We start from the raw sequence: 24,823 nt of genomic DNA on the forward strand, positions 1-24,823 counted from the left end.
CTGACGTCCTTGATGGTGTACAGGAGGGCACCGGGGGAGTCAATAAACTTCCCCGATCGGTACTAGATGTTGTAGCTGTGCATTGCCAGCTCAAGATCTTATCGTTCTTGATCTTGCTTTTGTGGGAGGTGCTAAACATGAACGCCACTGCATGCTGTTCGATGAGCAGGGTGAATCTCCTGCCATCCAGGTACTGGCACCAGTGGCGGACCGATTCCATGATTGCCTGGGTCTCCTTTTCAATGGAGGAGTGCCCTAGCTCGGAACTGTGGAGGGTTCTGGAGAAGAAGGCGACAGGGCACTCCTCCTGGTTAAGGGTAGTGACGAGGGCCACATCGGAGGCATTGCTCTCCACCTGGAACTGGGAGTCCTCATTCACAGCATGCATCGTGGCATCTGCGATATCTTGCCTGATGCGTGTGAAGGCTGCCTGCGCCTTGGGTGGGAAAGGAAAAGTTGTGGCCTGGGCCAGTAGGCGGACCTTTTCTGAGAAGTGAGGAACCCACTGTGAGTATTAGGAGAAAAGGCCAAGGTGCCTGCAGAGGGCCTTGAGCATGTGGGGAAGGGGCAGCTCCATTAATGGGCGCATCTGTTCTGGATCCAGGCTGATGACACCATGTGCCACAATGTACCCCAGGATGGCAAGGCGGGTGGCGCTGAACACACATTTCTCTTTATTGTAAGTGAGGTTCAGCTCCTCGGCCATCTGGAGAAATTTCTCCAAGTTTGCTTCGAGTTCCTGCTGGTCATCGCCACAGATGGTAACATTATCCAGGTACAGGAAAGTTGCCCTCTACCATGCGATTCATCACCTGCTGTAAGACAGAGAACCTTTTTGTGACCCCAAATGGAACTTGGCAGAACTGATAGAGACACCCATCTGCCTCGAAGGCGGTGTAAGACTTGTCCCGTAGGTGGATGGGGAGTTGGTGATAGGCCGATTTCAGTTCAATCGTGGAGAAGACCTGGTAGCGGGCTATCTCATTGACCATGTCAGCTAGCCTCGATAAGGGGTGGGTGTACCGGTTGATGGTCTGGCTGTAATCCATGACCATCCTCGGCTTGCTGCCCCCCTTGACCACCAGGACTTGGGCTCTCCATGGGCTGTATGACACCTTCCACCAGGAGGGTATTTATAGTTCGGTCCTGAGTGGCAAAGGTGGTGGGGTGGATTTTGAGTTTTAGGGAGTGGGCCCACTCAGGTAAATAAAGCTCTCGGAGCTGCCACTGTCGATTAGGCACTTCATTACCTGCCTGTTGATTTTGACGTCCATCATGGAGCACCCAAGGCTGTGAGGAATGTCTCTGGACAGTGTAGTGGCCGCTGGGACCATCTCAGGGTCTGAGTCATCATTTCCCGACGGCAGAGGCGAGTTGCGCTGGCGGCATCCTCTGCAGGCATGGGGTATGCCGCGAGATGTGAGTGTTGGCCAGTAGCACTCTCCGTAGGTATGGGATGTGGTGGGTGGTGATCGGCAGTGTCCGGAGGCGTGGAGTGTGTCGGGTGGTGATCGGCGGTGTCCGGAGGCATGGGGTGCATCGGTAGGGCAACCTGGTCAGCGCCTGTGTTGACCACGTCATCGTGATCACGCCCCTCCTGTGCTCGTTGTAGGCCTGGGAGGGCGCGGGTGGCTGTGGCACCTGTGCCTGCCCAGCACAAGATGGCGGTATCGCGTGGGGGTGCATGGCAGTGGCATGGCTGGCCTTTCTCCCTGGATGCACTGGTTGCACCGGGGGAAGTGACATCATGCTATTGGTGCTGGTGATGTCATCACAGGCAGAGGAAGTGACATCACTCTGTGGACTGGAAGTGACGTTATTGTAGTCCGTGGACGTGGCGTCTTAGCAGGGCAGCGCTGGCGTGGTTGAGGGCTAGTCCGGGCACACGGCGAGCATGTGGCGATTGTTGCCGGCAAGGCCAGAAGTAGGGCCGCCGAGGTTTGGGAGGCCGGAAGTTGCTCCGGTAGCAATGGCGTTGCCTGGCAATCGCACATGGCTGGGACCGGGTGGGAGGGGGTCTGGTCGTAGAGGGCAGCTGAGCTTCCGACAGGCTTTGAAAGGCATACTTTAGCGAAATGGCCTTTCTTGCCACATCTTGAGCAGTACTGATTTTTGGCCGGCCAGTTTTGGCATGATCGTCGATCTGACACATGCCAGGACCTACAGTACTTACAAGGGCATGGGGCGCCTGCAGCAGTGATGTTCTCATCCACCATCTGGTTTTGGGCCACAGTTGCAGTATGTACTGACCACGTGGAGCCTGGAGTTGAAGGCTTCAGTGTGCAGGACTGCTGCATCCAAGGCTCGGACCACCTCCATTGTTTTGACCAGGGAGTAAATATTGTCCTCCAGCAGCTTCTGCCTGATGGCTCTCGAGCATAGGCCCCAGACACAGGTGTCCTTGATCAACCTTTCAATCTCCATTTCAGTCACCCTGGATTCTGCCAGGCATGGTCGGGCTAACTCACTTAGGGCTCTCAGCTAGGTCTCGGCTGTCTCTCCGGGCTGCTGGGCACGAATACTCAGAAGGTAACTTGCGAAGACCATGTTTGTGGGAGGTTTGTACATGGTTCCTAGGGTGTTCATTGCTTCAGAGTACTCGGTGCAGTCTTTGAAGGCCTGGAAGGCTTGGGGACCCAGCTTTGAGCAGTGTAAGATGAGCCTTTTCCTGTCGGAGTCTAGGATGTCATCGGCATGTGCCTCGATGATCGCTTCGACCATGTGCTGTCAGATTTTGAAGTGTGTCTGTGCTTCTAGATGACATGGGTTGACTTCAAGGCTCTTGGCGCTCAAGAGCTTCTCCATTACAGTTTTAAATTTTGTGCGGAATAAATTGTAATGAGCTATCGAGCAGAAAAGCAGACACAAAATTTAGTCTGTTCAACAGGCTTTATTCCACACAAACTTCCACAGAGCTGTCTGTGAAAGTAGCTGTGCTGGCTCTGAGACTGATCTCGAGGAGCCAGATGTAGCTTATGTCCCGGAGGGGATTGGCAGCCGATCGGGTGGGGCTTGGTCCATTCAGGTCGGCTGATTGACAGCTGGCCAGGTGTTGCCTTGTCCTCCAGTGCTCTTACTGCTGGTACACAGGTTTCCCCCTGCAGTGGGCTAGTGGTGTATCACCACAACTCCCAAGAACTTAAATTTGCTCACCCCCTCCACCTCTGATCCCCCAATGATCACAGGATCGTACACCTCTGGCTTTTCTTTCCTGACTTCAACAATCAGATCCTTAGTTTTGCTGACATTGAGGGCAAGGTTGTTGGTGCATCATTCAATCAAGTTTTCAATCTCCCTCCTGTATACTGACTCATTCCCTTCCTTTATACAACCCACTACCATGGTATCGTCAGCAAATTTGTAGGTGGTGTTATTGTTGTACTGAGCTACACATTCTTTGGTGTAAAGTGAATAGAGCACGGGGCTAAGAGCACAGCCCTGTGGTACTGATAGAGATTGTGACATACAATAAAAATTTCTTTAATTGCCTGCATTTTTCCAAACAAATTATGTGCATTTCAGGAACTGGAACAAAATGAACAGCATAAGGTTAACGAACAGTGTTTGACATTTAATTCTATTTCAGTTATCTGAATTAAATACCAGTCCTTGTGTTGAATAGATAGCCAATTGAGTTTTGGGCATTTTGCACAGGTCCCTGCATGAATTTAAAGTCCATAACTTTAGCTCAAGGGTAAAATTATTCTCTGGATGTGACCCTGAGTTCAATCCAGCTGAGTATTTCTTTTTGAAATCATATGTGGTTGTCATGTAGTATCTCCACTATATGAATTGAGGGAGGCCAACATAACCTGTGTGGGGACAGGTTATGGACTGGTATGAGGTGTTGCCTAGATTGTTCTGCCGGCTTTGGGTAGAGTACTGCTTATGCAACATTCAATGCCAGGTCTGTTCTCTGTTTTACTGGGATAGCACAACTCAGCTGGAGCAACAGCCATCAGTCTCAGCTCACTCAGACTGGCGTGTCAGCGAGAGGAAGTCAAGTCATCTAGACCTGTGTTTCTAAGAGCAAACTGGACATGGGCATGAGTAAGAGCAAAGAGTGCTCAAGTCAGATTTTCACTGGAAGACTATGCCTGATGCTCATGTGTGAGCTGAGATCAAAGCCTTCAAAGAAATTAGAAATCAAACTCAGAAAACATAGAGATACGGAGTCACAGAGAGATAAAATCTGGTGGTGTCAGTTTTGGGGTTTGCCGACTCTTGGTGTTCAGTGAAGATATTCACCACTTCAGTACTTTAGTGGCAGCCTTAATGGCTCTTATAGTAATTCCTTTCTTAGTAACAGATTAGACACACACAGTCCATGATCTGATGGACAATCACTTACAATTAACCATCACAACTAAAACATTACACAATTTGATTCAAATCATCTGGACAATTTCATGCAAACTCTTCCACGAATATTTACCATTTATCCTGCTATTTAGCAAATCAATACTCCATTTAGCATGCTTTTGTGAAAAGGTCATTCTAGCAGCCACACTGCTTCAGTTGGTGAGGTGAGATTCCACCACACCCATCATATAACTTTCACAAGCATTGACTGACCTGCTCACAGAGTGTTCCAACCAGGCACTCCAGATCCTGCTTCTCATGAAGGACCAACTGGCGTTCTTCAAACTCTTGTTCCAGCTGCATCTGTAACTGACGAAGCTGTGACAAAGGAAAAAATTCAGACAGCTGAGATGGGCTACCCCAGGGTCAAACACTCACGAGTCATCCAGTTAGGTCTTGAATTGCATCACCCTTAACTTCCTTCTCACTATTCCCTGCAATACTATGGTTGGCTGTGACAAAGGCATACATTTCTATGATGTTTTAGAACCAACCCAGGATACCCCAAAGTCGTTTGCGTGCATTTAAAGCACAGCCACAATGAAGATGCAGAACACCAGCTCCCATAACCAGCAACAAAGTAATGACCAGACTGTGTGTGTATATTTTTGGGGGAGGGAGAGGGTTTGTTGGATGAAAATATTGGCCAGTGCTCTTCTCCAAGACTGTGTCATATGACCTTTTACATCCACCTGAGCAAAAGAAAGCTCTGCACATGTACTTCCTTGTAATAGTCTAGGAGAGGGCAGAAAGTTCAACCAGGCATCACAGTCTCAAGAGTAATATCGGGGTGATAAAGCCAGTGAGTTATACTGCAAGGAAAATGTCCATTTGGCCAAACTCGACTATGCTGACCAAGATGACTACCTGAATTAGTGTCTGTGTTCAGTTAATTTCTCTCCAGCTATTTCCTCTCCACACACCCGTTTAAATGCCCTTTACATTGTTAATGTATCTGCCTCTACCACTTCCTTTGTAGGAAAAACAGCCCTCGGGTCCCCTTTAAATCACTCCCCATCCCTTCTTAAACCTATGCACTCTAGTTTTAGACTCCACTACCCTTCATAGTCCTCCATTCCCCTCAGCCTTCTATGCTTCAGGGAAAACAACCATAGACTAACCAGCCTCTTCTTATAACTCAATCTGTTGAGTCTTGTCAACTTTCTTGTGAATCTTTCCTGCACCTTTTCCTACTTAATAACACCCTTCCTATAGCTAGGCAACCAGAATGGCACACAATAAGTGTCTGTCTCACTAACGACTTTTACAGTTATAGCATGAGGAACCAACTTTTGAACTGAGTGTCCTGGCGGAAGAAGGTATGCCAAATGCCTTCTTCACCACTACGCTATTTTCAGGGAACGATATTCCTGTACCCCAAGAGGTTTCTGCGCTCTAAAACTTTTTAGCACCCTCTGCCCCCACACTTTACTGTGGATATCCTGTCATGGTTTCACTTCTCAAACTGCAACAGTCTGCACATTGTTCACCACCCTATCTTCATCTTGTTCAGTTCTTCAAAAACCTCCATTAAATTCAGGAGACAAATTTCAAAGCACAAACTTGAACCAATCAGCCGTTTCCTTGCCAAATGCAGGTACTCCCTGTCCCTCAGGATCATATCCAGATATAATTGCACGCAATGTAAAGTAGGAGTTCTGAGAGACTGAAGGAAAATTTCTTCTTTCTTTGGCATTGCTAAATACCTGCCAAAGAACCCCTCACATCTTCTGTCCACACAGGCTCTAACTTGTTTTCCTGACTGGATACATGGGTGCAATGTACAGCAATACCTTTAGTGCTAGGAACTATCTAGAATCTACTCCCTTTCCATTCTGCAGATTATCTACATGAAGATTGGGCTCATAAATATTGGTTTCACTAAAATTGGCCCTGGCCCTTGTCAACACTGCTAACCATCAATACATTTTGAATAGCTTGCATAGGCACAGCAAAACAACCCAGAGGGACTTGTGGAGAACATTTCACCTGATCAAAGGGCCAAACTGAAACCCAAGTGCCACAACCAAGGCTCAATTAGCATATGACAGATCATTTGGGCAGAAGCTGCATCATATTTGTCAGCTGGAGCTGATGTGAATACAAGCAAACATTCCAGTGCAGTAATTATTGGGAGTTGTCCTGTCTCTGAAGCCTATTGCAGACAATAAATTCAATTGAGGTCAAGTGGGCATCTCAGGTCCCAATCAATGGAGATAATTCCATTTCCCTGGCCAATATTCATCTCTCAGTCAAGTTCAAGTCAATTGTCACATGCATGTTGCAATGCGCGTCAAAAGAACCAAAGACTTGTTGATCCAAACCAAGGCTTTTATTAACTAAAAGACTGGAGCATATCATAAGTAGGTTTGCCAGTCCAGAATGACCTGGTCTTGCTAGGAGCAATCCTTTAAGACCTGCCAGTAGGTGTGGCTACACTCTCAGCCAATCACAGTCATCCTACACTACCATCTGTACATATGTACATATATACACATTGGTGATACAATCTGTACTATCACACATGGGAAATGCAGTACAGTGGTTCTCAACCTTTTTCTTTGCACTCACAAACCACTTTAAGTATTCTATATGCCATAGGTGCTCTGTGATTAGTAAGGGATTACTTAAAGTGGTATGTGGGTGGAAAGAAAAAGGTTGAGAACCACTGTTTTAATCGTACCTCATTGACTCATTATGTGCACGGTTTCATAACTCCAAAGGAAATGGGCCAATGACAATTTTTCTCAAGCAAAAATATTTCAGTAACAATTGGGTCTAGAGCAGTGATTCTCAACCTTCTCTTCCCACTCACATGCCATCTTAAGCAATCCCTTACTAATCACAGAGCACCGATGGCATAGGGATTACTTAAGGTGGCATATGAGTGGAAAGAAAAAGGTCGAGAACCACTGCGGTAAAAGAAATCATCAATGTCACTAAACCAGGTTCTCAGGTTGTTTTTAGCAGTGGGATCTTGCTGTGCACAGACTTTCATTTTCCTACATTCCAGTAATAATGACACATAAGGATATATTAGGCACCACAGAAATGCAATTTTTTTTGTTTTACTTTGATGTCGCAGTAAGAAGCATACCCTTCTTTGGCACGATCTACGGACATCTTCCAGTTCTTCCTCCTTATCTTCCAGTTTCTTCGCATGAATTTGTTTTGTTCGCTCGAGCTCCATTTCAAAACGGAGGAGGGTCTGAATACAGAGAGAAGAAAAATGGGAGAGAGTGAGAAAAGGAGTTAGATGGCAGGGAGAAGGGGTAATGAAGAGGGAGAGGGAGAAGGAAAGTCGAGAGATCAACAGTTAGAGAGGACAGAGCAGTGAAAAGTGAAGGGAAAGACAACAGAGCGATAAATATGGCCAGAAGTGTAGCAACAAATAGGGATTGAGACTAATATATAAATACGAAAATAAAGGGAGAATGAAAGAATGAGAAAGACTTTAGGAACTGAGTTACAGGGAAAAGTTAAACAGGTCAGGACTTTATTCTCTGGTTTTCTGGTGCATAGAAGAATGAGATGGAGATTTGATCAAGGTATTTAAAATTATTATGGGTATAGAGGAGTAAATGTTGGAAGGCTTTTTCCACTGAGGGTAGGTGAGATACAAACCAGAGGACATGGGTTAAGAGTGCAAGGGAAAAAGTTTAGGAGAACATTACTAGGATGTTGCCCTAACTTCAAGAACAGAGTTACAGGGAAAGGTTACACAGGTTTGGACTTTATTCAAGATTCAAGTTTCAAGATTTAAGATTCAAGATTCAATTTATTACTATAATAATAATGACATTTCTTTTTTGCAAGGCAGACAGATTCACCACCAGCAGGAACTGCCTAAGCGTCTCTTAAAGTCTTACAGACTATAGTCAAAGAGAAAGAAGCAAAAGAGAGTCCACCCAGAGTCACTGAGTGTCCATAGATTCGCCTCCAGTGCTTCCACAGCCACACAGAATCCAGTCCAAATCATTGGGAAGCCGAGCTCCAAATCCGAACTTCAGACACGGTTGGGGACTCTTCAGCACCTCCTCGCATCCTGGTTCCAATACCTGGTACCTCTCCAGCCAGTTCGAGCCAGTCTCCAGACCGGCGCGAGTCTTCCAACAGCAATCTCCAGCAGCCAACAACTTCCACAGGTTTCTTGCCTCGAGTCACCAGCAGCCCGCCGCATGCACTGGTCCATCAACCAGTAGAGCCCCCTACTGGTTCACTGTGGTTACTGTCCCCACAGGTCATCTTTTCCACTTCTTCTCAGATGGGGCATGATCTTCCTGTCCTCTAGTGCCCTGTTCCAGTCCTTCACTTCCCTGGAGTCTGCAGCCCCTCATGGCTGCTGCTAATTAATAGGTGCTGCCATCTTGGGCGCAGACCCACAACCGTGAGATTTCAACTAAAACCACAGTATCTTGGAGTGTAGAAGAATGAAGGGAGATTTTATAGAGGTATTTAAAATTATGAGGGGATAGACAGAGTAAATGTAGGCTTTTTCCACTGATACAAACCAGAGGACATGGCTTAAGAGTGAAAGGGGAAAAGTTTAGGGGGAACATGAAGGGGACCTTCTTCACACAGAGAATTCTGGGAGTGTGGAATGAGATGCCAGCTGAAGTGGTGAATGCAGGGTCAATTTTAACATTTAAGAGGAATTTGGACAGGTGCATGGAAAGGAGGGGTATGGAGAGCTATGGACTGGGTGCAGGTCAGTGGGACTAGGAAGAAAAATAGTTTGGCACAGATTAGAAGGGCTGAAGGGCCTGTTTCTGTGCTGCAATGTTCTATGGTTCTCAACCTTGGTCATAAGTAACACATGTTGAAGAAGAGGAGTATTTCCACAGAGAGAAAAGATCTTGTTAAAAACCGAAGCAGTCAGTAAATATCATTTAACATCATTTCCATCTTGTGAATATTTTATTGTTAAAGACTGTTTGAAGAATTCATTTAAGCTGACCTTACCTCCTTTGCTCAGAGTATTGCCTGTGTGTTGAGTGGATATAGAAATTGGTCACCTTCAATCTTCCTCCAAATGGGCCAATTCTCAGCTGTGCACTGCCACAGATCATCCATCATTACACGCAATCATCCTGGATTGGCTGACGGAGTGGGATGGTGGCCTAAGACGAGCCTCTTTTTGAGGAGCAACCAGGTGAATATTTTCTTCACCCTCTCCATTCTTCCTAATAATTGCACATTCCAAGTGTGATCTCACCAACTTGCACAATTGTATCAAGATGTTTTACCATTTGTACTCAACGCCCTGCTCAATGTAGGTCTCTGTGAGATGTGTGCAAAATGATCCCCTGACTTAAAACATTTAGAGTCCATTCCAATCCTTTGTGGTTCTTCAACACTACCTTCCAAATCAAACCACCAGGGCAAGGGCATAGGGGAACCACCTTACATCACTGTTCCTTCATCAGCACTTGGTCTAAATCCTGAAATTGCCTCCCCAGTGGCAATAGGTACATAAGGACCACAAAGCTCATGTTCAACTCACCCTTGTGAGGGCAATTAAGGTAAATTGGGCAAAAAAACAAAGACCAGTGTCTACATCTCAAGAGAACATGAACAGAATGTAGTCTTGATAAGGTACATCCATCAGCACTCCTGAATCCTGCTGGATAATTGACCAGCTACGTTGATTGCCAATTCACATAAGACTGACTTCCCATGATCCCCAGAGAACACAAGAGTTAAGGCCCTAAATTTAACAGTACAAGCCTCTCAAAATCAGAACCAATGGCATTACACAGATTCTGCAGGCATCATCACGCCACTGTTTGTGGAGTCTGCCCTGCCCAAATTGTAGTTCCAACAACAGTTACTGCACTACACTGAACCTCATTGTCCTTTGGATAGTTTGAGCTAATGAAAGATGCTGTACAAATGCAGATTGCTCTTTCTTTTCACACTTGTTCAGCACACGTGAAACCACACATAGAGTGTACAGCTGAACTGCTCAAAAATCTTTTTCGAACTGATCTCCTTGTATTCCAAAAGGATAGCCTCACGCCTAATGAATCTAATTTAATTTTTTGAGCAGCAGATAGAGGAACATCAACATATTTCAAGTGAAACCAATTCAATAAACTTTCACATTAGCAGCCATTAGTTAAGATTAAACCCTTGGGAACTGAAGGGAAATTACTGATGTGGTTAGGAGATTGGTGAAGCAATAAAAGGAAGAGAGTGGAATAATAGACATTTATCAAATCAGAAGGAAGCTATTTGGGATATCCCATGTGAATCCATGTTAGCGCCTCAATTATTCACAACATTTATTAATGATATCACAATTCCAGGTTTGCAATGACAAATTGATTGATGGTGGAAGGTAAATTGTGGATGGGAGAATCTAATTACAAAAAGGCATTGACAAATTAAATTAAGATAAAGGTAGCAAGGAACTACAGAGTTGTGAATGCAGCTCAGACCTTCCTATAAAGGTCCCTCCCCTCCATTGGCTCTATCTAAATCTCTCACGAGGAAGAAGATTCACCAGTGTGAGATCATACACCACCAGATTCAAAGACAGCTTATCAGAACCTCAAACTATGTTGCCTTTGCTTTGTACTAACTGATCTCTCCCTGTAACTCTGCTCTTCTACACTGTGCTTTACTTGCTGTACTTGCTGGAGAGTGCCCAGATGGAAAATAAGGTGTTCTCCAGCCAGATGTCATTAACATTGACTTTATTGCCTTCCGACTAAACCTGCTTCCCTTTTCTTTCCCCTCCCCCCCTTTTCCTGTCTTTCCAGTTCTCCTACCCACTCTGTATCCCTCCTCCCTCTGATCATTGCTGTCCCCTCCCTCCTTTCTCCACCTATCATCTCCTGTCTTTGCCACCCCCCCCCCCTTTGCCCCTCCAGTCTTTTGTTCAGACACTTGACAGCATTTTCTCATACTTTGATGAAGGGCTCGAGCCTGAACGTCGGTGATGTATCTTCACCTCTGCTACATAAATGACACTGTTTGACCTGCTGAGCTTCTCCAGCCTCTGAAAGTTGTCGGTCTCTATATTATCTGCCCTCAGTGAAAGCAGATTTCTTTAATGCTGTGATGCTAGCAGTTCAAAGAGTTTTGGGCCAACTGTAGAAACCACTTAATTGCTCTTTTCATATCATCTGAGCAAGGATCCATCTGAGAATACATTGATGATGCAGTCCATGACAGCTTGTTCTCTACAGATCCCTTATCCTCTGCAACATGCATCCCAGACAATGAGTATGGGTTGGGAGAATATTGATTAACTGTGGCCCAATCATGGGATATTAATGAGACCATCACATATGAATAATGTACAGCTGAAGGAACTAGAATACTGCCACATGAAATACACCCAGAGAAGGCTTTTTTTATCCATTTGTTTCTCCTTTGTGACTAACTAAATATTTAATTATTTTAAGTGTTTGGCTTTTTAATTTTGTTTTCTCAACCATGCCTAAATCTTTCAATTGATTGAATATTATTGAAAGAGTTTTGAAATGATCCTTGAAATGATCCTTGAAAGCCTTGGCAAAGGTGCAAGCTGGGACCATTGGCTTGCCGCTACTTTTAAGGACAGGGTTTGTTCTGGCTAACCCCACCTTCTTATTCCCATGTGTTATGCAAGGTCTTGGCACAACACAGGGATTCACTATTGAAGTTAGGGTGGCTTGAGAGCACAGTTTGGTGCATGCGACATTCCATGGACAGATCCCCAACTGATCAAAAGTTCCAGACCTATTCACAGACACTAAGTGTGGAGATAGGAATGAACCATTTGTGACAATCTCCAGGGTTGGAGATCTTTTGCCCCTCACTTTAGAAAAGAAAGTCAATAATTATTGGTTTGTCTTGGGAAGCCTGCTTGATCAGATCCTGGCTGACCTGCTCATGCTGTTCGATGGTTCCTGCTTGTTCACGGATTTCTTGACTCTGCTCCTTTGTTGTAGCCTCAAGATGGCGAAGCTGCTTCTTTGTCTGTGCCACAGTCTCCATGTTCTGTGGCTCGCGTGATGTGAGGTCACACAATTCAGTTTTCAACTCTGCAATTTGCTCCTTTAGCATTGTGGTTTCAGATTCTTTCACCTGTCAAGCAAGACAGAGAGGAAAACACAATCAATTATTTGGTACTTTCAATGGCAGCCAATAGTGCCAGGAACAACCAAGTCAATCCCACTTCCAAACCATGTGAGCTCATTCAGGACTGAAAGTGTGGACAATGGATATGCTAAACCAAGAAATCACACTTATTCTGTGTTTTTGAAATAGAAGAAATTATTTAATTTGGTTCTCCTCTCTGAAATCCACTTCATGCTAAGTCCAAAATGTTGCTATTAATGCATTGTATATTAATGTACACAGCTGGTGATCTGTTAAAAATGCAATTTTCTTGTTATATATGGTTAACACTACCCCACCACCACCATTTATGACAATATAAATATTGCCAGCATCTTTTTTTGGAGAGTCATAGTAGAACATGGAGTTTAAATAAAGGGACTTTAAAAATTCAGTACTTTATTGAGTTACCTTCTTAAATCCTTCCTATGGTTAAGGAATTTCAGGATATCTATTCCTCTCATAATACAGAATGTGTAACTGTGGTGCACTATCGGACAGAGGCAAACACACAAAACCTAAAGACTATACAACAGGCCTTATTCGACATAAACTTCCACAGTGCCAGCTGTGAGGAGAGCTCCTGTAAACTCTGAGAGTGTCTTTGAAGGGCCGGCTCAAGCTTATATCCTGGAGGGTGATTGACACCCGACCAGGTGGGGCTTGATCCATTCAGGTCGGCTGACTGACAGCCGCCCAGGTGTTGTCTTGTCCCCATGCTCTTCTGCAGGTACAGAGGTTGCCCCCTGCTATAGGCCAGTGGCGTACCACCACAGTAACACTCAAGTTTCAAGCTTCTGATGTGCAAATTTATTGTTTCTGCTGCACAACTTCTTTGAACAATTGGCCACAGACATCTGCAGTACATAAAGACTTGTCTTTGTTATGATCAACAAATGCTACAAAACAGTGTGTGGCTTAATGGACAACAAACAAGGGACATAATGGTCAGCACAAGTAAAAGGTTTTAACTGGCTCTTTTCCAATGAAGATCTGTCACGTTGACAAATGGTGAGTCCTCTAGTCCATTATCAGCAGGGACCTGTGGTTAATGGAGCCTATACAAGTGGAAAGATTACACCTTATGCCACTCACACCATTCACTCATGTAAGCAGCTGCAGAGGGAGGAAGTGCACATGCCAATGGCCATTGGTCTATGTCATTGACTCCACCTCCTTTACACACACACTTCCACTGTTCCCAAGTAAAGTGAAGGAGCTTTATAGCGAGCATGTCTTGGGACAGGTTTCTCATGCTCTTAATGTCCTGATTCTTGAGAGCAGTGAATTTAGGGTCTCCCTACTTTCTTGATCAAAGTGGTGTCACATGTATACCCAAGGCAGGAGAGAAGAATATCTAAATGATAAAAAGACCAGAGGTCTTAGAACTCTAAATAATGGCAAGCTGGACATATGGTCAATGAATTTGTAATCTAGGCTCTTGGCAGTATTTCTGTAAACACTTAGAGTTCAGTGTACAAGAACATTCCAATGAATCACATTGTACACTGGGCTTCACCTGCATGTTCTGTTGTGTCCGATAAAGTTCTGTTGTCAACGCATGGCTTTCTTGTGACACCTTCTCACGAAGTGTCTTCTGAAAGGCTGCCTCCCCAAGAGCTTGAGCCAGCTCCATGTCAAACCTGGCCATCAAGAATGAAATAGAAATGGCATAAAAATGTTAACATTAAATGAGATAATGAATAAGACCAGACTTGGCAGCATCAGTCAACAAGTTGAATATCATACCTATAAATGCAGCATTTTTCCCATAATTATCACCATTTTCAATGAATTGAAGGTTATCCTTCATCTCAGCCCTTACTCTGAGGGTTACCGTTGATCAAAAGCAGCTCAAAAATGCCATGGCTACTAAAGCAGATTATGGACTGAGTATCCAGATCCAGACTCCCATAAATAAGCCACAAATCTTTTCCTCCATTTACAACACAGGAAGGGCTTGGCAAAGAATGCCACCTTGGCTGGCATGGACAAGCTGAGCTGAAGGGTCTGTACTATACTGTCTGACTCTATGAGTGTCACAAGAGACTGAAAATGCTGGAATTTGGAGCAAAAGAAACAAGATGCTGGAAGAACTCAATGGTTCAATTGGGAGAAATGGAGAGTCAATTTTTCCACTCAAAACCCTTCATCAAGACAAGGAGCATGAAGGGGTTCAATCCAAAATATTGGCATTTCTCTCCCTCCTCCCCTCCCCCACTTGGATGTTGCTCAATCCAATGAGTTCCTCCAGCAACTTGAAATTTGTTCAAGTCTAGAGTGTGATGTGCTCGCTTCGGCAGCACATATACTAAAATTGGAACGATACAGAGAAGATTAGCATAGCCCCCGCGCAAGGATGAAATTCGTGAAGCGTTCCATATTTTAAAAAAACATTTAAAAATTTTTTTTAAAGTCTGGAGTGTGATGGAAACCTTTCAACATAAGTGCAGCACCAACAATCCTCAATGATTTCTCCATGCAGGACAAAAATGACCACCTCAGCTGGCATCCCATCCAACACCATGCACATTCATTCTCCACACTATTATATCACAGTACAGAAGAAGCCTATTCGGCCCATCATGTTGATTCTCAATGGAGCAATCTCGTCAATCCTATTCCCTCTTTCTTTATTTCTCAATGTTCCTCCCCATCAGCTCCCCTTCAATTCTTTGCTCACCCCACTGCACTCAGGGGTAATTTACAGTGACAAGTTAACCCAACAGCATGCATTTGGGATTTGGAAGGATACCCGAGCATCTAGAGCAAGCCCACATGATTACGGAAGGGGGAGTGTGCAAACTCGGCACAGTTAGCACAGTTTGATCAGGATCAAACCCAAATCTCTGGAGGTGTAAGGTCGCCACACTAACTTGCTACAGCACCATGTTGTCTGCAGTGAGTGAAAATTACAATCAACTTTTTTTTGAAGCTCAAACAAACCTTTTCTGTTTCTTCTCCAGCTCATGATTGCGACACTGCTGACTTTCCATTAACACCTTGGTGTCCTCCAAGTCTGTGGACAACCGCTTTCCCTTTCTCCTGAGCTGCTGAACATCCCGTTTGGCACTCTCATAACTTCCCTGCAGATCTGAGAGCTGATAACAAGGAAAAATCATAAGAAATGGGAGAAGTAGTCTATTCAGCCTGTTGGGTTTGCTTCACCATTCAATAGAACCACGATGAATCTGATCTTAATACTACTTATCCTGAGCACGTGTACACTTCATGATGTCACAGCTCTCTGAGGATGGGGAGTGCAAAAGTTTGCATTTTCTGATGAATGAGATTCCATCCTATTTTATTTTAATTTATATTTTATTTTAACAGTAAAAAGCCCTTCTAGCCCATCCTGCAAAATTACATCCAATTAACCTGCCAACCCCAAACATTTTGAAGGTTGGGAGGAAACAGGATGGAGATAACCCACACAGGTCATGCGGAGAATGTACAAACTCCTTGCAGACAGCGCCAGATTTGAATTCAAGTCATGGCTGCTTATTCTCAAGTATACCACTCTTCTTCCCAAGGTTATTGAAATTGGATCTTGGCTACTCCACAAAAAGCAAACATCTTCACTGCACTTGCCTGGTCATCCTTCAAAATGTTGTACGTTTTAAAGCAATTGCCCCTCATTCACTGAACTCCAGAAGATGTGCACAAACCTACTTGAAGGTTCAGCTGCCTAAAGTCCAGCATCTCTAGGTCCAAGAACAGCTTTTCTCAGGCTCTGTACCACTGACAAAATAGTTTTTTTTTCCTTACTGTGAATATTTATCCTTTGTTTTCTCTTCCTGTTATATTTATTATCTTGTATTTTCCCCTTTGTGGCATCTTAAGTGTTATTTCTACTTAAAAATGCTGTTCATGTGTTTTATGTAACTAGGAAGCTTCATTCATCGTACTTGTGTATATGACAATAAACTCTCATTTATTCTCTGAATTCTCCTTCCTTTATCATAGGAGCCCAAAGAAGTTAAAACCATTGATGCCAAAAATGTTGTTTTTATTGTGGCCATTGCTCTTGCCTTCTTGAATGTCAGGAGAATATAGCAATTTAAAGTGTGCATAAAGTCAACTTGTTCCTTTGAGTTAGAGTCAAAGAGAAATATAGCAAGGAAATAAGCCCTTTGGTGTATTACAAATGCTCCATCAACCATTCATTTTTACATTAAATCCATCCAAGCCCATTTTATTCTCCTCATATTCCCATCAACCCTGTCTAGATCCCATCACTCATCACTCATAGCCTGTGAGGGAACGGGGTCACCTGTGGGGAGACTTTGACGCAGGACACTGGAGTTATGAATTCTCAGCTTCATTCTGAGGAAGCTTCAATGTGAGAAGAATGAAATAAAAGTTGAGGCATTTTGGGATTAGTGGTTCAGTGGAACGTTAAGCCAGTTGCACAACTGCCTAATCCATTGGTCGAGGTGAAAAATTAGATACCCCTGTTGGACAATAAAATAATTCAGGGACTTCAAGTGCATTGGTCCCTAAGGCCAGTGAGAGGAAAGATGTTATGAAGCAGGAAAGAGTGTGGAACATATTCACCAGGATCAGCAGGCCTTGAGTTATAAGGAGAGGTTGGATTTTCCGGAACTTTCCTCCCTGGAGTGATGGAGGCTGAGGGGGGTGGGGGAAAACCTCAGAGATGCTCATAAAATTATGTGGGCATGGATAGTGTCACCTTTTTCCCAGGGTAGTCTCAAACCAGAGGGCATATATTTAAGATGAGAGAGGAAAGATTTAAAACAGACCTGAGTGGAATGTTTTTTGGAGAGGGTGATAGGAATGTGAAACAAGTTACCGGAGGAAGTGGTGTAGGTTAGTACAATCACAAAATTGAAAAGACTTTTAGTCATGTCATCGGAGAGGATGAAGGCAAATGGGACTATCTTAGACCCAGTCAGCATGGACAAGTTGGGCTGAAGGGCACGTTTCCATGCAGTCAAACTCTATGACTCCCTTACCGAAGGCACTTTAAACCAGATGTTGGATTGGAGAACTCTTTTTTCGAGAAGCTACATCATCAAATTTGGATCAGATGTAAAATTCAACCAGATAATTCCCTGGATTCATGCACATCTGCTGCTTTCTTTGCTGCAAACCAATCAATAAATCTCTAAGATGGTCCTTGTAAAGCGCGTCGAAAGAACCAAAGACTTGTTGATCCAAACCAAGGCTTTTATTAACTAAAAGACAGGAGCATATCACAAGTAGGTCGACCAGTCCAGAATGACCTGGTCTGGCTAGGAGCAACCCTTTAAGACCTGCCAGTAGGTGTGGCTACACGCTCAGCCAATCACAGTCATCCTACATGACCATCTGTACATATACTCATTGGTGATAGAATCTGTTCTATCACAGTTATGAAATAGAACTTCTCGATAATTTGTGGCTTTGTTATTTAAAGGGACACCCTGTTGACTTTGGGAGGTGTGACTAGCCACTTTCAGATTGACTGCAGGTTGGCCAAACACCTGCAGAGAAGGTGTGATTACAATAACACAAAACTACATGGATACAACAGTGTCCTCCATAGGATGTTGATGTTTGGAAGTGGATGGAGTCTCCATTAGACACATCCTTGGACTTTTCATAATGATCCAACTTCCTGGAAAATTCCTGGGCCTTCTAGAATGATCTCTAAACCAAGTATCCATGTGCTATTTACCATGGACTTGAATTTGTTTGTCCTTCGACAAAACCCCAAAAGAAAGATCGGAACAACATAAGGTGGCAGGACACCAGGGAGCATTCCCAGTACAATAATCTCTCCCCTCAAAGTCCAAGTGCTTTACCTTTTGTTCCAGCTCCTTTCTGATCTGTAGCTCTGAGTCCATCCTCTCCTCAAACATACGAATCCGTTTCCTGAGAAATTCCATTTCCAATAGAGTACAATCATACCGCATTTTCCATTCTTCTTCTGGTGTCATGCAAGACAAATAATGTTGGATGACAAATAAATACTAGAAGAGCCATCATAGTCTTATGTCTAACATTATCGGGACAACTGAACCAACACTTAGGCAAGTCATAAAATTGAACCGGAGATAGATCAGCAATTTAGAGGTTAACTACAGAAAATGATCACAAATGATTTAATTTAATTGTTTATTGTCACATGTATTGAAATACAATGAAAAGCTTTGTTTTTCATGCTATCTAGGCAAGTCACCTCATACTTAATGGGTGGCCAGGTCAGCATAGCGGTTAGTGCAATGTTATTACAGTGCTAGCAACCCAGGTTCTAAATCTGGCGCTGTCTCAAAAGAGTTTGAATATTTTCCCTGTGTCTGTGTGGGCTTCTTCTCAGTGCCCTGTTTTCTGCCCACCCTTCAAAAATGTAGGCTAATTGGTATAGTTGAGAGGCATGGGCTCGTGGGCTGGAAGGGCCTGTAACCATGCTGTACATCTAAATTAGAATTAAGTACAGCAGATAGTGCAATAATACAACAGAAATGCAGGACGTAAGTCAAAGATGCAGGCTAAAGTGTTACAAAGGCAAAGTGCAGGGATCAGAGAGAAGGAGGTGCAAGGGCATTACCATTATCAATGAGAAGTCTGTATAAGAATCTGGTAACAGCAGGAAAGAAACTGACTTCAAATCTGCATGTTTGCGTATATTCTGCCTATGGAAGGGGGAGAAGACCGTTTGACCAGGGTGGGATGAATCTTTTATTTTCCTGAGAAAGTCTCAACCCAAAACATTGACTCCCCATTTCCCTCCACAGGTGATGCTGACCTTTAAAATCCTCCAGCAACTCAATTTTTCCTTCGGATTACAGATTCTGCAGTCTCTTGGTCTCCTGTCCCTCTTCCCTCTTTCATTTCCCTGTCCCTGTACATCTTATTCCCTTTCCCACCTGCCCATCAACTCTCTTTACCATTATCCTTCAGAAGGGGTACTTCACTTTGAACTTGGAAGCTAAGCAGACACAGGACTGGTCAGTACATGGATGGGAGACGGCCTAGGAACACTAGCTGATGTAGGTTTCTGTGAGAGGAGCTTGGACAAAGTAGCAATTCTCTGTCTGCCTTACAGTAGAGATAAGTTAAATAATTTAATGTACGTTACATTCTAAATGCAGTATTATGTGACAATAATGGGATCTTTATCTTGTTGATGACTATGGTGAACTGATGGGGTAGATAGGCTGGTGTGAATGCGTGAAGCACTCCAAAATTATTTTAGATAAATGCACAGCCAACCTATCTCATGATATTATTTTACCTGTCACTGCAGTTCCCAGCTCCCTGGACTGGAGCTGCTGCCAAGTTTCCTCCAACTGCTTCTCGACAGAAGTTAAATCCTTCACCACCTTCTCGTATTTGTTCTTTAAGTAAATAGATAAACACAGAGACAAGAGTAAAATTAGATTCAACATCTAAACCGCACAACTTTCAGCTTTTGTCTTTCCTCCGCCAGAAACTAACTGCGATAGATACAAAATGTTGGAGCACATCAAATTCTCCCAGTAAGGGGGATATCAGAGGAGACGGAAGAAATCACAACAGAAGCACATGGGGGTGAAACTGAACACAAAAGAGTCACAGCCAGATGACCATAGTGGCAAAAGTAGCATATGCTACGGGCCCCAGATTTTCAAGGGTCCCTGCGTTTATGTACTGTCAATTATGAGAAACATTTTTGTTTTAATCTTTGTGCAGTGGCTATGAGATACCGCACTAATAGTCTGTGATAATAACCCCAATTAAAGGTGATAATAGGCTAAAATTGCTAATCTTAAATGGGGTGCCACTGTCCACGCCTCGCCCAACTGCCTTGCTCCAAGCCCCGGCTATCTGTCTTGTGTCCCACCCCCCCTCCCCCATCTAACTCCCAACCTGCCAGAGTTCACCGGATTACCACTCCGGCATCTGATCAGGCCACTTCAGGGTTGTCCTGGCAGGTCATGCCAGTGCTAGGGAAAAGCAGAGTGGTTCCAGCTGCATGGGGGAATTATGGGTAACAAAGATGGACGTTGATCCTACATTGAGCCAGTTGCCAGCCGTCGCCAAAAAGTTGTTTTAACAAAATGTGTGAATAAATTTAACGGGGAGGGGAGTGCTCAATTTCAGTGTAAGTATTATTCCAAACTGTGTAAGTAAGTTTTAACGGGTTGGGGGGGTACAATTTCAGTGTAGGGGCTATGTTCCCTAGGTATGCCACTGTAATCACTGAATATAGAGTGAACTAAGAAAACTGGCATCATTTTGTTGATAATAATTAAGACTATTTCAAACTTACCAAAACATGCAGACTCAGTATCAGAAACTCTCTCGGGGTGGGGGAGGGGGGGCTCAGTCACATTTCTCTCTCATTGCACATGCACCAGCCAGCACTATTTAAGGTCCCTTTATAATAAATGCTACAGGCCCCGTGATACCTTAATCTGGAACTGAATAGAATAAATATTGTAGAGAGGAACATGAGAAAAGGAGCAGGCACTGTCATTCAGCATTGGTCTGCTCTATCATTTACTAATTCAATCAGGGAGAGTGGGAATCTAATTCAACCATTCATGCACATCACTAATTAGGTGACAAAACTTTTGGCTATCATTAAACTTTGGCTTGGGAATATTTTTCCAGATAGACACCACTGCTCTGGGCTGGAATAGGACCAAAACATTGCATCCAATAGCTTTGATCCTGAGCCAATTCCCACACTGGTTTCCAGGCAGTTTTTCTGTGTTGCTAGTTATGGAGAAAATATAAAGAAAAAGAGAAGAGAGAATTGTAAATAGGGAAAGAAATTCCCCTTCTAGTTTCACTGTGTGTATATTCTTTCTAATATCCATCGGCACATTGTGCGCGCGCGTGTGTGTGTGTGTGTGTGTGTGTGTGTGTGTGTGTGTGTGTGTGTGTGTGTGTGTGTGTGTGTGTGTGTGTGTGTGTGTGTGTGTGTGTGTGTGTGTGTATACGCACGTCCATCCTATGAATTTAGGGTCACATATCAATATTGTCTATTCATATTAATGGATAGAACATTGGGTTGACACTATGAGGTCAACAACTTAATGCCAGACATAATTCAATTGATCGTACCTCTGCCCTCAAACTATTCATTCTTGAAACCCACTATCCTTATTTCATTGAGTGAAGGAATCCCCAAGAGTCATAGCAGCTGTCATGGCGATTTATTGAAATAATTTAATATTTAGAAATATTTGGGAACTACAATTGAAAGACAAGCAAAGCTCATGGCTGTCAGCCTGTTTTGTGTTCATACCAGGATTCATTTATTAATTGGTCTGGATTTTGTCACAACAATAAGAGTGAAACTAAGATCTCTCATCATTTACTCAGCAAATCTGATGGCCACTTGGAGATTATCCCATGTGCATGGCTTGAAATGCAAAATTTACTGACGACAAACATCGAGGAATATGTTAGCTCAGTGACTTGCTACATAGAAAGTGCATTGAAGATTTAAGTGAGATCAAATGCTTCACAACCAGGGCTAACCAGAAACCATGGTTGGATGGAGAGGTCTGGGCACTTCTCAGAGCTTGTGATTCTGCCTTCAGGACAGGAGACAAGATGGCACTAAGATCAGCTGGGCTGAACTCTCCCGTACCATCTGGAAGGCAAACATGAGTATGCACAAAAGGTCCATAGCCAGATTTTCAGATTTCAGATCTATTGCCAGAGTGCATATAGGAGATCACATATAACCCTGAGATTCTTTTTTCTGCAGGCAAGATAGAATTATCTCTTATTGGCAGGGCAAAAAAAAATGTGTATAGCATATACATGCAAACAAATAAAGAACTGTAAACAGATAATGAATGTAAACAAATTGGCTATCCAATACAGAGAGATATAACAATCAATAAAGTGAACAAGAGTCCTTAACTGAGTCCCTGATTGAATTTGTTGTTTAGAAGTCTGATGGTGGAGGGGTAGTAGCTGTCCTCAACCTGGTGGTTTGAGTCTTGTGGCACCTATACCTCTTTCCTGATGGAGGCAGCGAGAACAGAGCTTGCGCTGGGTCTTTGATGATTGCTACTGCTCTCAGACAGCAGCATTCCCTATAGATGTACTCAATATTGGGGAGGGTTTTGCCTGTGATGTCCTGGGCTGTGTCCATTATGTTTTACAGGGCTTTATGCTCATGGGTATTGATCTCCCCATATCAGAGTAGGAGGCACACTTTCTACCACACATCTGTAGAAATTTGCTAGGGTTTCTGGTGTCAGACCAAACCTCTGCAAACTCCTGAGGAAGTAGAGGTGCTGACATGCTTTCTTTATGATGCCATTGGTGTGTTGGGTCCAGGAAGGATTCTCTGAGATAGTGACTCCCAAGAACTTAAATTTGCTCACCCTCTCCACCTGTTTGATACCAGCAACATGAGACACATATTGCAAGGGATCAAAACCATTACAAACCACAAGAAAACTTTGCAAGTCAATGATGCCTCCCTTCTGCACAGACTACAACATCTCTGCACAGTTCAGTGAGAAGATGGCTGACGGTGAAGAAAACTCCATGTATCCCTGATGAATAGTTTCCATGCATAGCAGTGGCTGAGGTGTAAAGGACCCTAACCAAGGTGAACCCACACAGTGAGCCATATAACATATCTGGTTGGATACTGAAGGACTGTGCATACCAGCTGACAGAGGACCACATGGACATCTTCAACATGTCTTTGTAGCAGTCCATTGTCCCTGCAGGTTTCAAGACAGCCACCATCATCCCAGTACAAAGAAGTTGACAATAACAGGTTTAAATGACTACTATCCAGTGGCATTGACCTCCACCATTATGAAATGCTTTGAATGTCTGATGATGGAACATAGCAAAGCCCACCTTCCAGAGACACTAGACTCATTTCAATTCATCTGCAGATGGAACCATTCACTCTGTCCTGACCCACTTGGAGAACAATTCCTCTACACCATCAACTAAAGCTCAGCGTTTAATACAATCATTCTTCAGAGGCTGGTGGAGAAGCTGTCCTCGCTGGGACTCAACACTCCTCTCTGTAACTGGATTCTGGACTTCCAAACAGAAAGACCACAGCCTGTCTGGGTCGGTAGCAGAACATCAAGCACCGTCACGCTGAGTACTGGCGCACCTCAGTTCCAGCTCTAACAGAATCATCTTTTGCAGATGGTACAACAGTAATTGGCCTCATCAGCCACAATGATGAGTCACACTACAGCGAAGAGGTGGAAATTCTTGCGAAATGGTGCAAGAGTAACAACCTAAGTCTCAACATGGACAAGACAAAGGAGATGATTCTGGACTTCAGGTGGACCAGGGTCAACAACTCTCCACTACACATTAATAACTCAGTAGCAGAGAGATTAGAGAGCACAAAGTTCCTCATGATCCACTTAAGTAGACCTATTCTGGACACACCTCACTTGTCAGGAAGGTGCAACAACAATTGCACTTCCTGAGAAGACTGAAGCCAGCATGGCCACCGGTCACCATCTTGTCAATGTTCTACAGGAGCTCTATTGTGAGCATTCTGGCCGGCTGCATCACGGTGTTGGACAGTTGCTGCAGAGCATTGGATCAGAGGTCAATCCTCAGGGCTATAAGAGAGTCAGAGAGGATAAATGGTGTCTCCCTTCGCCCCTCACCCCCCCCCCACCATCGACGTTATCTATCAGGATCATTGGAGAACTCTCAAATTCATTGCAAGCCTCTATCATCCCATACATTCCTGCTCCAATCGGAAAAGTGATACAGGAGTATCAGAGTCAAAACCATCAGGATCAGAAACAGATTATTCCCAGTGAGATGAACTGCTCATACAATCTTTATTTATTTAACAATATTTATTTATATGTATATATGTACTGCATATGTATCATTTGTCTGTATATATGTAATGCACCATCAATAATCACAACAAACTAGAGTTGTGAAACTATCAGGCTTTTATCAACTATAGACTGGAACAGCCATCAACCTCATTGATTGATTGAGGCTGAATGGGGAAGATACAAAGGACTATGGATAGGATTGGTCTCAGGAGGCATGTCCAACCAGCAGCAGACAATCATAGCTTAACAGTTGTTTACCACAGTGCGCTTTTATGTTTTTGCACTGAGAACCAAAGAGCGCTGTTTCATCAGATTGTATTTATACAATCAGATAATAATAATCAGAACTTGCACTTGGATTTTTTTTTAGAATGGCAGTAGATTTCACTTGAGAGATACAGTTGCTAAACACCCATACTGCAGATACTGAAAAGTTTTTTATTGAAACCAAGTTGATTTAAAATATTTGGTGTCCTTTCTAAACCATAAAAGGGAAATAAAAATACTTTCAATATCATTAAATACCCAACAAAAAAGAACAAGTAAGATAAATTTAG

General features: G+C 43.7%; 1 protein-coding gene and 1 pseudogene across 4 annotated transcripts in view; one reads left to right on the forward strand and one right to left on the reverse strand.

The window, feature by feature from the left end:
- Window positions 1–24,823, reverse strand: part of LOC138761090 (unconventional myosin-XVIIIb-like) — a 260,108-nt gene that overhangs the window by 66,233 nt on the left and 169,052 nt on the right. For all 4 annotated transcript variants that reach the window (XM_069932681.1, XM_069932680.1, XM_069932679.1 and 1 more), the window contains exons 26-32: window positions 19,712–19,814; window positions 18,279–18,403; window positions 15,418–15,572; window positions 13,991–14,114; window positions 12,238–12,438; window positions 7,460–7,570; window positions 4,576–4,680 (exon numbers count right to left, since the gene is read on the reverse strand). In XM_069932681.1, the coding sequence (XP_069788782.1) occupies window positions 4,576–4,680; window positions 7,460–7,570; window positions 12,238–12,438; window positions 13,991–14,114; window positions 15,418–15,572; window positions 18,279–18,403; window positions 19,712–19,814 (924 nt within the window). The remainder of the gene's footprint in view (window positions 1–4,575; window positions 4,681–7,459; window positions 7,571–12,237; window positions 12,439–13,990; window positions 14,115–15,417; window positions 15,573–18,278; window positions 18,404–19,711; window positions 19,815–24,823) is intronic.
- LOC138762541 (U6 spliceosomal RNA) lies at window positions 14,759–14,859 on the forward strand (annotated as a pseudogene).

This window comes from Narcine bancroftii, chromosome 4, assembly GCF_036971445.1.
Source record: "Narcine bancroftii isolate sNarBan1 chromosome 4, sNarBan1.hap1, whole genome shotgun sequence".
Taxonomy (NCBI): Eukaryota; Metazoa; Chordata; class Chondrichthyes; order Torpediniformes; family Narcinidae; genus Narcine; species Narcine bancroftii.